The 14,674-nt window shown below is 58.8% G+C and overlaps 1 protein-coding gene across 1 annotated transcript in view; it reads left to right on the forward strand.

Moving 5' to 3' along the window:
- MGMT (O-6-methylguanine-DNA methyltransferase) overlaps window positions 1–6,679 on the forward strand; it is a gene marked incomplete at its 5' end in the record, with an annotated part of 233,480 nt that extends 226,801 nt beyond the window's left edge. The window contains one exon of the mRNA XM_079714651.1: window positions 6,398–6,679. Coding sequence (XP_079570777.1) covers window positions 6,398–6,607 — 210 coding nt within the window. The 3' untranslated portion in view covers window positions 6,608–6,679. The remainder of the gene's footprint in view (window positions 1–6,397) is intronic.
- Between the last annotated feature and the right edge of the window lie 7,995 nt (window positions 6,680–14,674).

Below are 14,674 nucleotides of genomic sequence, written 5' to 3' on the forward strand. Positions count from 1 at the left end.
TCTCGAGGAGATGGCAGTTTCTTGGCCTTTCTCCCAAAACGGCGCTGTTACTCTTAAGCAGCAGCCCCTCTAGGTCTGTAGTGGGGGGCAGTGTTTTAATGTACATCTGATCTGGAGAAGAGTTTTCTTCCATATTAAAATATCTCAGATCGTCAGGAACAATATGTGATACGATGACACAGCCCCCCACTTCCCGTGTCCCTGGTCTCCACCACGGAGGCCGGTGGATCTGGTCAGCATGTCGTTTTGCACCTGTTGTGCCGTAGTGGCGGCAGCCCAGCTACATCGTTCGCATTCGCCTCCTCTGTGGGCTACAGGCCGCGTTTCCGCGCTGAGCGTGGGGTGATGGTGAATCAGGTTTCTAGGTGTAGTTACTCACGTCTCCCAGTGAAGCTTATGTCACACCTTCCCTCTGGAAGGCCACCGTCTTCTCCCAGGTCCACTCAGTTTGGGGCAGTTTGACTTTGCTCCGGATAGAGAGACCATCCAGAGCGCGCTGTGGTGTCCACTCAGGGCCTCGAGGAGGAACTCTGGGGACTGACTTCTTTGCGCCCTCCTCCTGCTTCACGGCGTCACCGTGCTGTGTAGAAATTCTCCCTCTGGCCCCCATCTCCATCCGTGTTTCAGGCCACGACCTGTTCACACCCCACGCGGAGACATGGTCCTTCTGCCGGCCCTCCCTGCCTCCCTCCCTCCCTCCCTCCCTCTCTCCCTCCCTCCCTGAGGTTGGCCTCGCGTCCTGGCACCGCCTGCCCCGTCAGCAGGTGCGGCTCCCATCTTTGCCATGAAACAGCTCTGCTAACTGACACGCACAGATGAGCAGCCCCTCACCTGCCCGCTGCGATGCCCGCAGTTTCTCCCTCTCTGCAGTGGCGAGGCCTTGGTTGTCCGCCGATGGCGCTTGTGGCGATGTTCAGAAACATTGACTGTCCTGCAATCAGCGGAACTCTCTCCTCTTGCTGTTAATCTCTATGACTGTCACTGCTCAAGTATGGCCTCAGCCACTGAAATTTATAAAACAGGATCTCACAGGGCTTAAAACTCTCCCATCCATGAAGTCCTAGTCTCGACATCCCCATCGCGTGCCCACGCCGAGGGTGGCCGTGACGACGCACTCGGGCGGGAGGATTCTGCCCGCACCGCGTCCCCTCTTCTCGGCTCCCTCCCATGCCAAGGGTGACAGGAGGTGGTGAGCCCTCTGTGGCCTTTCCCTGGGCGTCCCTCTGTAGTTGGGCGCTGCCTGTGACTCACGCAGGGACCTCAACTTGATGAGAGGCTGCAGAGGACCCGACAGAGGCCTCCAGGTGTGGCCCCGAGGCACCGGAGGTGCCCCTGCAAGGAGACGCCTGCTGCGTGGTGCAGCACGGGCAGCTGGGCGGGAGTCAGCCGTCCTCAGAGGGGGCCCACAAAGTTGGTAAAAGAGAACCTCCTCAGAACGGGCCGAGGGATCTCAGTGGTGACCCAGGGACCTGAGGGAGGAAGGGGGGCTTAGTCAGGGACCGGCTGGCGTGTCCCGCTTCTCGGCGCTGACGGCAGGGGCCTGGCCGCAGCACCACACACGTGGGCTCCAGCACGGATAGCACGTCGTGGAGGCTTACCCTCTGAAAACATCTTGTGTTCCGGCTGGGAAGAACAGTTGTGCATTTCAGGAGGAGAGCGGCAGGTGGATGTGGAATGTTCCAGAACACCGTGAGGCCCACTGCGCGCTGATTCCTTAGGCGGCTGGCGGTAAAAGGGCACGTGCTGGCTCCCGCGACGGCACCTGCTCTTGGCCTGGGCTGCTCTCCCCGCGCCAGGCTGAGGGGCGGTTTTTGCGGTGGTGGGGGAGTTTCATCCCATTCCAGGCCCTTGGCTTTTCCATGGTTTTCCGTGAAGGAATTAACAGCCCAGGTGCAATGGTTTCAGAGCCTTCTGGAAGACCCTCTCCCAGGCCCAGCCTGGGGGACGGCCCGTCTTCCGGTGGGGCAGGTTGAAGAGGCCTCACGCCCTCCCCGGTAAAGCACCCTTCCACTCATCCTCAGACAGAATTTGCTAAATGCAGTTCAAAGGCAGTCAATACTTGCACAGAGAGTTTCTCCACCTTCTTCTAAACAAACGCATTCCTGAGGACTTAGTTTGTTCACAGATTGCCGTGAGCGTTAATGACCCCCTGAGTCTTGGCCTGCCAGTCACCCAGATGGCTGTTGATAAAGATTTAGCATCATGTTCTAAGTGTCAGGGCTGTCAGTGGGGCTGAACCATTTGACCAGAAGAAAAAAACGCACAGGGAGCTATTGATTACAGCTTCTCGGTGTCACTTGTTCACCAGGATTTAGGTATTGATGAGGCCGCAAGTGAAAACAAGCTCCTTCCCTTGTGGGCTGCTACCCAGAAGAACAAAGGCGAAGCTGGAGAAAATATTCAGCCGGCACCAGAATCAGAGGGATTCCATTATTGATCGAAAGGCCCCTTCGTGTTATTTTTGTTGGAGACAAATCTATGGGTTTGGAAGTTTTATAGCATTTGAGAAAGGGTCTGTGTAAGTGATGGATTCGCGTATTGGATGAATTAGATTTCACAGCGTGAAGATTTCAATGCAGCTGTGATATTATGAGCTTCGTGGTTGTTGATAAAAATTGCATTTCGTGTAGCACAGGCTTTAAAGGCGAGGGCATAGAGGATGCAGATCCTTTGAAATGTCCTGAGGGCCCCCGTGAATTTTAGCAGGTCTCGTCATCTTGATAGTCTGAAACTTGCCACCAATATTAGCACGAGCAGAAGCAGTGTTCCGATTTCCGGAGGGGAAGATAGTGCGTGTTTGGTAGGACACCAGTTCTCCATCAAAGATGAAGACTGGTCATAGCTCTCTTTATAATTGCTGTTCCAGGCCAGCAGTCCTGTTATCTGCGTCATGCATAGAAAGGGAGGCAGGTTCACGTTACACACTTCGTTACAATTTCATAGCTTGTTGGGCCAGAGGGAAGAAAATCAAAGCTCACTTGTGAAATCTGCTGTTCGGTAGGAAAATTGAACTGGTGCCTAAATGTTTGTAAGACTAAATTGAATTAAATGTCTATCTCTTTATCAGTCAGAAACTTGAATTGTATATTACTTAATCATGTCCTCCCAGCAATTATTAATGTACTATTGTATTTGATAAAAACCCTCAATCAGAGCAGAGAACCTGTTCTTAAAGTTTCCCACTACTCCCTCCAGGCAGATGGGAGCTGGGTGCTGCGGGCAGGACTCGGCAGCGTGTCTGCTTCTCGCTCAGTTAAACTGCACTGGAGAGGAAGTCTGAGCTCACCCTCCCCGTGCGGGGTCAGAGCCCCACAGACGATGCGAGTTACCATGGCAACTCTAACTTCTGGTCCAAGGGGGGACTAGTCTGTGATGTGCGGGAAGTCAGATTCCTACCTCCCAAGCCAACTTACGTACGTGCCAGCACCCCCAGGCCCGGCCTCGGCGGTCCCCTGGGGGCAGTGTACAGAGTGTGGGGCTGGAATCCCCTCTCGGCCTCTAAGCAGCTCGTCAACTTGGGCCAGAGGCTTAACGTGTCCCGAAGTTGAGAGTGCCTGGCCTGGGCTCGTTGGAGGATACAATGTCACGATGTGCACATCAGGCATGCTCTCCCCAGGGCATCATTACCGAGCAGCGTGTCTGGGACAGGGACTGGGGATCCAGCCATCCTCCTGGGACAGGTGCAGCCCCACAGAGGGGCACTTCCAGGCAGGCGTGTTTGTGTGTCTGGTGCCCAGCAGGTGACACCCTGCTCCACCCGCAGTGAAGGGCCTCCGGTAAAGGCAGAAGCAGGAACGACCGCCCGAGGGAGCAGGGGGTGCCCAGATACCATGAGAGGAGGTTCCCCCCACGGGTGGGGTCTCTCAGGGTCTGCGCCCAGCTCCCCACCCTGGCGCCATCTCCAGAGTGGGCCCCGGTTCCTGTACCTGTGCCCGCTGCTATGACCTTCTTTGTGGAGCGGCCACCGTGATGTTCCCACAGTGATGAGAGCTCTCACCCCAGCATGCCCTGGGCCTGCAGTGGCCGCCCACCGGTGCCCCTTCCTCCCGCCAGGATGGAGCCACCTAGGATGAAGCCTTTCTTCCCCAGGGACTCCGGAGCAGACCCTCCCCTTAGCAGAAGTCTGCACTCTGCCGAGGCCTGAGGGAGTCCCTCCAGAGAGCAGCTCTTCTCAAGCTCTGAGCAGCTGCTTGTCCGGATCCTTACGCAGAACGACCCTTGGCCTCCCAGAGCCCCGTGCAGTGGGAACACGGGGTACACCCCCTTGTGTTTGGTGGCCCCCGGCATGTGGCCATCCCTGGCACGCTGGGTGTGCTCTAAGCTGTGTCCACTGGCTGCCCAGGAAGACATCTCCCATCCACTGTGGTTTTCCGGGGCTGTAATTACATCCCTTTCCTCCCATCTCCTGAGCCAACTGAGACATGAGTAAAGGATGTTAACTTTATTAGGATAAAAGCTTGACTGGAGAGGTGGCATGGCCATAGCCATAGCCATGGCAGGCTTTGCAGGAAGTCCTGCCAGAATTAGACACCCCCCCCGTCCCATCACCGGTCCCTGCAGGGGCGGGCGCTGACCATGCCTTGGAAGAGAACAGGACGCCCCGTGCCGTGGGCCAGGCAGTCCCCCTGCAGGACTCCACATGGTGCTGAGCTGAGCATTCTCGTCCCTTCTTCCAAGGGTGGCTGCTCAGTGAGTCATCCTCCCCTCGGGGGGTTTGGTGGGGAGAGAGCAGGCCAGGAGCATCTCTCCAGTGAGGTCCTCCCCACGGAAACCCAAAGCAAGGGCAGTGGCCACTACAGCCCCCTCCACCCGTGGCTGTCAGAGCTCCGTGCGGACAGCAACGCTGCCGTTCCAGGAACTGACCCCAAGCAGGGCTCCCGTGAGACTTGGGACTCCTGTTGAGGAGGCCCCGCCAGAGAGGACAGGGGGTGCCCTCCCTGGTGGGGTTGGCTGCGCAAGCGCAAGGTTAGGGGGGACTAGGCCTGTGAATGGCTGCAAGAGTAGCGAGCAGCCCTCATGAGAGGGCCCCTTGCTCCCATCTGGCGACTGCAGGCCCTGGGGTCCAGCCAGTCTGGTACGTGCGGTATCAGACTCCTGCAGGTCTGCGTGGTGCCAGCTCTGGGCCAGGAAAAGAAGGTGCCAGGCGCTGGGGGAGGCCTTGCCCTGGGGGCATCGGCGCCTGGTCTACACACCTGCCTCCCTGCCTGTCCGGCCTCCCGGGAACCAGGCCCTCACTCTCCAAGGCTGGGCCAGCCTTGCCCCTCCCCTGGGACTGGTGCGGCTGCATTTTGGGCCACGGGTGAGCTCCACTGGGTGCACAGAGCCCAGCCTGGGCCTGTGTTTCCTGGTGCATCTCAGGGACACTCGGCCCCTGGGTGGCTGTCACTGCCCTTGGTCCCAGCAGTGGGGCCCTTCTGATAGTTGGTGGTTCTCTGTGGGTTGTGTTTGGACTCATTTTCACTGTAAAGTGGCGTTGCTTTTAGTGGAACCACTGTTGATTTAAGCAGGCACCTGACGACTCCGCTTGTCTCCAGGTGTGAAAGGCTAGGAGCAGCTTTGTCTTCCCATTAGGGCTTCTTTTGGGGGGGTGGGGGGGAACCCTGTGGGAGGAGTGAGGGTGGGCATGGGCCGAGGGTCCTTGCTGGGATCAGTGGAAGAGCTGGCTGCCCCATCCCAGCAGGTGGGGTACTGGTGGCAGCAGTGGTGGGGGCAGCTTTTCAGGTGGGAACAGATGGAGCTGGAGCTTCTCAGACTTGCCATGTCCAGAGACTAAGGAGGAAAGCAGGTCCCCCTGGTGCACGGGTGTAGTGTAAAGCCGGGGTCAGCAAACCTTTTCTACAAAGGGCTGTTCAATCAATATTTTAGGCTTTGCAAAAGCAGCCGCAGGTACGGAGTACCAAGTGGGCGTGGCTGTGTTCCCATAAAACCTTATTTACAAAAACAGACGTGGACTGCATGGGGACAGCCACAAGTTCCAGCCTCTGGGTTGAAGTGGCCTGTGTGAGTACAGCATTCCCCAAAGTTTCCTCTTACATCTTGGAAGTGTTGGAGAATTTTACGTGGTACCTAAACTTGGAAATGTCATTTTAAATTCTGTATCCGTTTTAAATCCCTCATGAAGTGAAATTAAGCTTTCGCTTCCCCAGTCGTAGCATAAAGGGGTTCTCTAGAAGATGCCCCACATTCGCCTCAGGCATTGGGCCCCTTCCCAGCCCATGCAGGACCCTCAGAGGCCAAGGGGTGAGCAGTGCTGAGACAGAGCCTGCATGTGGCCAAGCCCTGCGAGTTGGGCCCCCCGGGTCCATCGTGGTCATGGGCCAGGGGCCTTGCCCTGGATCCCGAAAGACCACGCTGGCCCGGAGCCCAGACTGATGGTGGCTGCCTCGCTGTCTTCCAGATCCCCATCCTCATCCCGTGCCATAGAGTGGTCTGCAGCAGCGGAGCCCTGGGCGGCTACTCTGGAGGCGTGGCCGTGAAAGAGTGGCTTCTGGCCCACGAAGGCGGCCCGGCGGGGAAACCGGCATGTGGAGGGGGCTCCCGCCCAGCGAGAACCTGGCGCGGGGCCCTGGGTGGCGCCACCAGCTCCCAGCCTGCTGGCCAGGACTGAGTGTTTGTAGTAACAGCTCGCTGGGAGCACGGCGGGCGGCGGCACTGCCACATTAAAGGGGCTGGAGCCGTAGGGGTGCCGCGTGTCTGCTCCTTCTTTTCTACATTTTACGACAAAGTGAGTTTAGAGACTGGCCGCCGCGCGTCTAACTTGTTCCCTTCTCTCACACTGTCACTGTTCCATTTCGAATACTGTTAAGTCAGGGGTGAGACAGTAGGGGGTGCTGGCAAACATGCGGGCGACTGCCCCGGAAGGAGGGGGCATCCGGCGCCCGCCGGGAACCGCTGGCTGCCTCGAGCACCACGCCTGCGCCCGGAGCCAGCCAAGGCCCCCAGGGCCCTGGACCCCCATGCAGGCCCGCCCCAGGCTGCAGCCGTGTCCGCCCCCTGCGTGCTTCCCGCCTGCCCTTTCCTCTTGGCTGTTGAAGCTGCCGGGATGATGATGCTGGAGGAGAGGGGACGCGCCCTGGCAACAGGCGCTTACTGAGATTCTCCAGCTGTATTTTTCCAACTGCCAGAAAGCGAATGCAGGATGCATCCATTGGGGGTCATGTCAGTGGAAAGAAAATAACCACTTGCCAGAAAGATTTGGGAAAACAAATAGCTCTTTGCGCGTGGGCGTGGTTGAAATGGCACCTCTCTGAGGAATGGAGTCTATCCCAGCCTTTCTCTGGACAGAAGGTGATGAGGGATGCCGACCTCTCCTTCCTGACACCTGACGTTGAGCCTGGAAGTCCAGGGTCACACACGAAGGCGGGTCAGCTCTTGTCACCGACGCCAGAGAGGAGCATCTCCAGCATCTGCCGGGCACACGGTCTGATACTTCAGTATCGTGTTGTCGCTTTAGCATTATAATTGACTTATCCAAAAAGCGTAAGGGAAACTTGTAGCTCTGTGTGTGGATAAATAATATGACGTATGGAGAAAATAAACCATGCCCAACTGTTCAATAGAATGCTGTGTCTTTGTCAAGGGTGCCTGCGACAGTGTAAACAACAGCAGGGAAGCTTGAGCGGTTTGTGTTTGTCACCAGAAACCTGGGTAAAAATACAGCCCTGTACGTGTACAGTTTGGGTGTACTGTGTATCTCATGGTACCTTAATATCAACAAAAGAGCAGGTACCTAACACAGACAAACCAGGCTTTTCTCACCAGTTTACAATTTATTGCATCCCTTTCTTAGGTCAGCCAAATTAATTCTGGACTTTTTCCCTCAAAAATAAAATATGACCATGTCCCCATTATCTTCTGATTTTGGTCCTTCTCAGGACTTCTTTACAGCGGAGTCGTGCTCCTGCAGGGAGCTGCACAGATGTCTGATCTTCGGATGGAACCCTGAGTCTCCCCGCTGCAACCGTCCATTCTCACGGGGGCCCTCGGCTCGCCGAGCTGTGAGAATTGTGTCTCCATGTGCGAGCAGAGGGCCCGTTTCTCTGTCCGGACGCGTCGGGAGGACGAGTGGGGGACCTGGGGTACCCTTCGCCCTTGGGGGCTGTGAAGGTGGTTGGCCGCGTTCCGAATTCTGTAAGGAAAGTGCTTTGCTCCGGTGACTGACAGTCCCAGGACCCCTCCTCTGCCCTGAACGGAAGCGCAGGCTGCAATGCCCGGCCTGCGGCGCCCAGCCCGGGAGCCTGGGTGTGGGGCTGTCTGTGCGCTTCCAGTAGAGGGCGCCACCGTGGTGCCCTGGGCGGCGCTGGGGAGCCCCGGCCCCGCTTCTGCTCAGCGACGGGTTTGAAAGTGGGCTACGGTAGAACTCGGATCCAGAGGCCCTGCGGCAGTCCCCGGGGCACGTGCCGTCCGGGCTGCCAGCAGGCAGGCAGGCCTCTCTGCGGTGCGGTCAGGCCTGAGGACACATCGCAGGCCCCATACCCTCTGCACGCGGGCTGGGCCTGGGCCTGGAGAGCGGGCGTCCCTTAGGGGGACGGGGGCCTCCCGCTGTGATCTCCAGATCCTCAGGCGGCCTCCGAGCGAGGGTCCCGGGCTGTGCAGCCTGCGAGGGCCCGGCCCGCCGGCGAAGCTGCCCGAGCGGACCCCGCAGCTCCGTGGCCTGGCGCCACCGGTTTGGGCCGCGCCCTTGGGGCCACACAAACCCTGCGCTGTTTCCTGCCTCCCGGGGCCTCCACAGCCATCCGAACACGCTGGAGAGACGCCCCGGGCTCCCGCTGACAGAGCCGTCCCCCCGAGTGCGGGCCACAAACCGCTCCAGGGGCAACAGGCTCCGAGAGGCCGCCTGGAGCCGCAGCCGCTGGAGGGGAGCAGGTTTGTGAAAATGCAGAGGGTGGGAAAGGCACAGGGAAACGCGAACATATGTTCCCCGTGAAGAGAGATGTTGAAGCAAGAAGGCTGAGTCCTTTGGCCGCGGCCCCAGGTCCCCTCACGGGCGGGTTTCCCTCCATCCAGTGCCGGGCCTCGACCCGCCGGCACCAGACCCGCGGGGCAGCCGCTCGGCCAGCGCGTGCTGTGTTCGCCGTTTCCAGACACCCGGGTCGTGAAAGATTCAGAAATAATATTTGTTTTCGTGGAAGCACACGTGTAATGAAATAGCTGCCCTTGACCACGTGGGAGGCTGGGCTGCGAAGGGTCATCGTGTTCTTCTCCTGGTGCTTTTCCCACGAGGGGCGGGAGGGTCACGTAGACCCACTCTCGCTCGCCGCGTCCGAGGCTGCAGAGAGGGGGGGACGCGACGGCAGAGTCTGACTCCCTGGCACCCGAAGAAGAGGAGCTGGAGCTGCCGAGGGGGCCAGGGAAGGTGCGCTGAGGGGTCGGAACCGGCTCGGGCAGCCAGGCCTCTGGGGAGGGGGGCGGGCCCGCCGTGGAGGAAATTAGTCGGGGTGGTTTTTTTGGGGTTTTTTGGTTTGTTTGTTTTTTTTGTTTGCTTTGTTTTTTTTCTCAGTACGCGGCCCTCTCACTGTTGTGGCCTCTCCCGTTGCGGAGCACAGGCTCCGGACACGCAGGCCCAGCGGCCATGGCTCATGGGCCCGGCCGCTCCGCCGCATGTGGGATCTTCCCGGACCGGGGCACGAACCCGTGTCCCCTGCATCGGCAGGCGGACTCTCAACCACTGCGCCACCAGGGAAGCCCTAGTCGGGGTTTTTAACTCGAGTCCGCTCACGCAGCCGACAGAGACAGCAGCAGGCCGGTGCGGCGTGGTCACTGCCTAGCAGCACTGTCGTCTCCAGCTCGAATCTCTTCGGGTGCCCGTTCCCGCCCAGGGCCTCGTGTTTCCAGCCCGCATTCTTCCTTAGCCAGCACCTCTGCTCTGAGCAGCCAGGCATGTCCAGGGAGGGAGTCACTGTTCCTTAACCTGCTGTGAACAGCAGTGTCATCCCAGACCGAGCTTCCTTTGAAGCGTCAGCGTAGGAGAAAACCCACAGTTAAGCCAGGCAAGTGGCTTAAGAGCTCTGGGAAGCGGTGGCGTGGTTGGGTGGAGCCCGTGGGTTTAGGTGCTGCTCAGAGGAGCCCAGGGGGCGGGGAGCCCCACTTGGAGTGTTTGTCCTGGCGCAGCCCAGGCAGGGCGCGCAGGCCCCGCTGGCCGTGTCCTCCGCGTCCTCAGCACCCTCAGACTCACCTGGGCTGCTGGTGCAGCTGCAGCTATGCCACAGGCAGCAGTGCCAGCTCGAGCCTCGGCCACCGTGGGAACAGGCAGGACGTCACAGCCAAGCCGGCGAGGACTGTCCACTTCACTTCAGAGCTTGCCCAGGACCTTAGTGCTGTTTTGATTTCAAGCTGCAATGGTAAACAAGTTATCTTACCATGGGGCGCACAGAAGGATCCAGAGTCTGTTTTCTTTTACTCAAAAGAGTTTCCCAGAAGACCGGTAGGGAAACTAAGCCTTTCCCTGTGGCCTCTGAGCTGGGACATGCTTGGGCCTCCAGGTGCCTTGTCTGCTGGTAGGTTTTCTCGCTGCCATCCTGGCGGGGGGTCCTGGGGACGGGCACTTGGACGCCCTCGGTGAGGATTGAACTGTGTTTGGCCTCTCCTGGCCCAAACAGGGTTTTTCTTTCTTCTTCATGGGCATTTGATTGAAGTTTGTTTAGGGAGCTGAAGTTCACATCAATTTTACCTGTTATCAGTTTGAAAGACCCTGAGATTTAAATGGAACTCTGCCAAGCAACCCCTGTCTGTCTGTCTGAAGGAAACAGGGTGGCAGTTGAAAGCCAGGCCTGGAGCCTGGAGAAACTGCAGGACCCAAGTCTCTAAGTGACTGAGGGCAGTCGTCCAGGGTCCTCGGACGCTGTGGCTCCAGATGTGGACAGATAGACGGCATCTGGCCTCCGTCATCCAGGTCGACTCCGGTAGGATCTGTGCTGGGCGGGCGGGAGTGGATGAGAACGCGAGGACGGCGCCTTGATGGATGAAAGGGCGTCGTTAACAAGCCTTTAACGTTTCCCATTCATGTTTTTTTCACTGAAAAAAGCCACAAGAAAAATATTCCATGTGGACAGCAGTTAAGATTGATCCCGAAAACATGGCGTCAGTGCTGCTGGCGCCCGCAGAGACCTTCCCACCTAGCAGCTTGCTTGCAGCTGCCACCTTGGAATAGGGTGGGGGGGGTGACTGGTGCTCGGACTCTCAAGTGGCCACAGGATACAGGACGGACTCTCCCAGTGGTCATCAGGGACTCCGATGAGGTGGGATGCTGGAGGATGGGGCAGGATCCGCCGCCCCAGGCTCCGAGCTGGCTCCAGGGAGCTCTCCAAGCGGCTCTGCTGGGCAGGGCGCATGTGTGTGTGTGTGTGTGTGTGTGTGTGTGTGTGTGTGTGTGTGTGTGTGTGTGTGTGTGTGTGTGTGTGTGTGTGTGTGTGTGTGTGTGTGTGTGTGTGTGTGTGTGTGTGTGTGTGTGTGTGTGTGTGTGGTGTGTGTGTGGTGTGTGCGTGTGTGTGTCGATGCCAGTCCCGGGGCGAGGGAGGTGGGGTAGCCAGGGACGGAGCGGAGGGGCTGGGAGCTCCACCTCTTTTCTCTCCTCGTTTCTCAGGTCGGGCCACCCCCCTGGCACCCACAACACCGCACGCACACACACACCAGGGTCTTTCTTAAGTCTTCCCGTCACATGTCACTCTTCTTTGGTTCCCAAACACAAGCAATATGTGTGCTTCCAGACTGGTTTGTTGACTTAAATTAAGAAAACCCCAGCTGGAGAAGATACCAGTGTCCAAACATTAAGCAACATGTGACATTGTGCAAAAAGTATTGCTTTTGTGTGTTCTGATCGCCATGACAACAGGGCAGAGCGGATGCACACGTGAGACTTCTGGCAGGAAGCACAGGCGCAGGTGCGCGGCCGAGCTGCAGGTCTGGCCCCGGGGCTGTGGGCACGTTCTGCTGCACAGGGGCAGCCTCAGCCACCCCGGGCCTCTGAGGGACCTGGGTGGGGGGGGCCTTGCCCCAGGTGGAGGAGCAGAAAGCTGAGCATCAGATCCAGCTGAACTTGGGTTTGTCCCCCCAGCTCCTGTGAGCAGAGTGAGTGCAAACACGTGGCCCATCCCCCCGAGCTCAGGGGCCCCCCACGGGCGAGTGTGGACCCCTGGAGGCCCGGGAGGAGGGAAACGTGACACGGCCTGGCCTGACGGCCAAGGGGGCCGGCGCAGCAGGTATTTGAAGGCCCAGAAGCCAACAGAGCCTCGGAAGAAGTGGTGACGGTCAGGACGCGGGGCAGGGCGGCCACAGTTCCACTGAGGAAGGTTGGGCTTGATGCAGTTGGGAGGCGCTTGACCCCGCTTGCTTCTGAGACAGGGAAGCTCTGCACGTGGCAGGGGCTGCTGGCCCCATCTGCAGCCTCTGACGGGAACCTTTAATCTGCTGCTCTTCTGAGTGGTGGCCGAGGGCCCCTCGCTGCCTGTCTGCCACCCAGAGTGACCATGTGCCAGCCCCGCGGCCCCCGGACAGCGAAGAGGAGCTGCTGTGAGGCCAGCGGTGCAGCGGCCGGCCAGGAGACAGCCGCTTGGGCGTGAGGGAGCGTTCAGTTCCAAAACGTGTACTTTTGTTGGGATAAACTCTACGTAACCTGCGACAAAAGCAGTACGAAGAGATTTGAAATCTCTGGGGCCCTGAGAAGAGCCAGGTGCTGAGTGTGTCTGACAGCCCTGAAGCCCTGGCCTTCCTCTCTCCCCAGGAAGGGAGCACAGTCCTTGCCCACCTGCCTCCACAACGACGGGGACTGGTGTCATCCCTGTGCTGCCGGACCCCCAGCCGGGCCGTGGGAGGCGCACTTCTTTCCTGCCTGTGATCTGGGAGAAGCACAGCCCCCTGCCACCCCCCAGGGAGCCCTGGGAGTGTGTGCACCATCGTTTACTCCCGGGCCGGTTGTGTCCTCCAGCTGTGTCCCAAGCACACACCTCTGGCCTCCACGTGATTCAGCCAAAAGCCTGAGGACAGCAGGTCACACAGCGGTTCTGGCGTCCAGTCTGAGCTGACAGCCCAGCCCTGCTCACCTGCCGGAGGGGCTCCCACACCGTCTCCAGGCCGAGTGCCTCGTGCCAAGCTGAGAACCCACATTTATTTAAAAACTGCCTTTTCTTTGAGATGCAGAATGACACGTCTAAATATTACAACACCAAGCGGCATGTAGCTGTCGGTACTCTTCCCTGCAAACGCCTGACTTCAGTGCCAGGAAGCAATGTGACAGGTATTCTGCAGTTGCAGGCCAGTTGGTTTCAGATGTAGATGAACATATTTTCACAAGGAAAGCATGGAAGTTCATTGCGTGTTAGGCCTGAGCCTGCCAGGGTGCTGCCGGCCTGTTCATCGCCAGTGACGGCCTCCTCTTCTCATCCCCAGCCCCATCCGCGCCCCCTCCTCCCCTCTGTCGTCCCACCACCCACCGAGGGTTTCTTGCAGACCCCACTCCCGACACAGGTGTCTGCGGACTCTCAGCTGGTGTCTGTCGTGCTGGTTCTGAACTCTCAGGCTGCTGCGGCCTCTGGGCTCCGTGCTGGGAGGACGGTGCCAGGCTGGAGCGTTCTCTCCTCCGTGCCCCTCGAGCTCGCCCCTCTGTGCTGCTGTGCGGAAGACAGGTGGCAGTAATGCTCGCAGGTGAGCAGCTGGGATCGGAGCCCAGTTTGTCCACTTTAGTGGCTGCATTGTCCTGCGTGAGCCACATGACCACTCCAGAGCTTGGTTTCTGTAGCAGATTGAATGGGGGCCCCAAAGAGAGAGGTCCACGTGCAGACCCCTGGGACCTGCGCATCTGGCCTCATTTGGAAACAAGATCTCTGCAGATGTGACTCTGTGAAGAATCTCAAGGTGAGATCATCCCGGATTATCTGTGTGGCCCTAAATCCAATGGGTGCATCTGTCTCAAAGGCCGACGGGGAGGAAACCCACGGGGGAGGGAGGCCCTGTGAAGAGGGAGGTGGAGACTGGGATGATGGGGCCACAAGCCAAGGTTGCCAGGAGCGGCCAGGAGCTGGAAGGGTCCAGAAGGGATCTCCCCGTAGAGCCTCTGGGGAAGTGCGGCCCTGCCGACCCCTGAATCTTGGACTCCTGGCCTCCGGAGCAACAAGTTTCCATTGCTTTAAGCCCCCGGTCACTGGTACTTTGGTGCGGAGGCCCCAGGACACTGACACGGCTTCCTTATCCGTGTAGAGGAGTGTGTGGCACGTCATAACGCTGTCAGGTTGCAGTGAGTTATCCCAGGAAGCCCTTAGCCCGCTGCTGGGAGCGTCCTGCGTGCTCGGCGGGCGGCGGTGGTGGATCCCCCCGCAGGCTAGCTGCGGGAGCCCTGGGGATGTGTGTGATCTCAGCACCCTTACCTGCCTCGCCTGTGGACACTCGTCCACCTTGCGTGGGCTTCCTGAGCGTTCAATGAATCAGAGTCTCACCCTTGTTCCCTTCACTTGCCCCTTGACTGTCATTTACAGTGAAACCCAGGGGCAGCTCCGACATGGGTCGCCAAGGCCGTCCCTGAAGTGAGAAAGACTTGGTGTTGCCTCTTTTCTGGCTTGTTGACAACGGAGGTTGTGGGTTGTTGTGAACACCAGGATGGGTGTGGTGTGCAGAGTCACAACAGACCTGTGTCGGGGTGTTGCAGGTCCAAGCAGTGACCCTTGAGAGGCTGCCCTGTGCGGGT

Source organism: Hyperoodon ampullatus (genome assembly GCF_949752795.1).
Source record: "Hyperoodon ampullatus genome assembly, chromosome: 1".
NCBI classification, from domain to species: Eukaryota; Metazoa; Chordata; class Mammalia; order Artiodactyla; family Ziphiidae; genus Hyperoodon; species Hyperoodon ampullatus.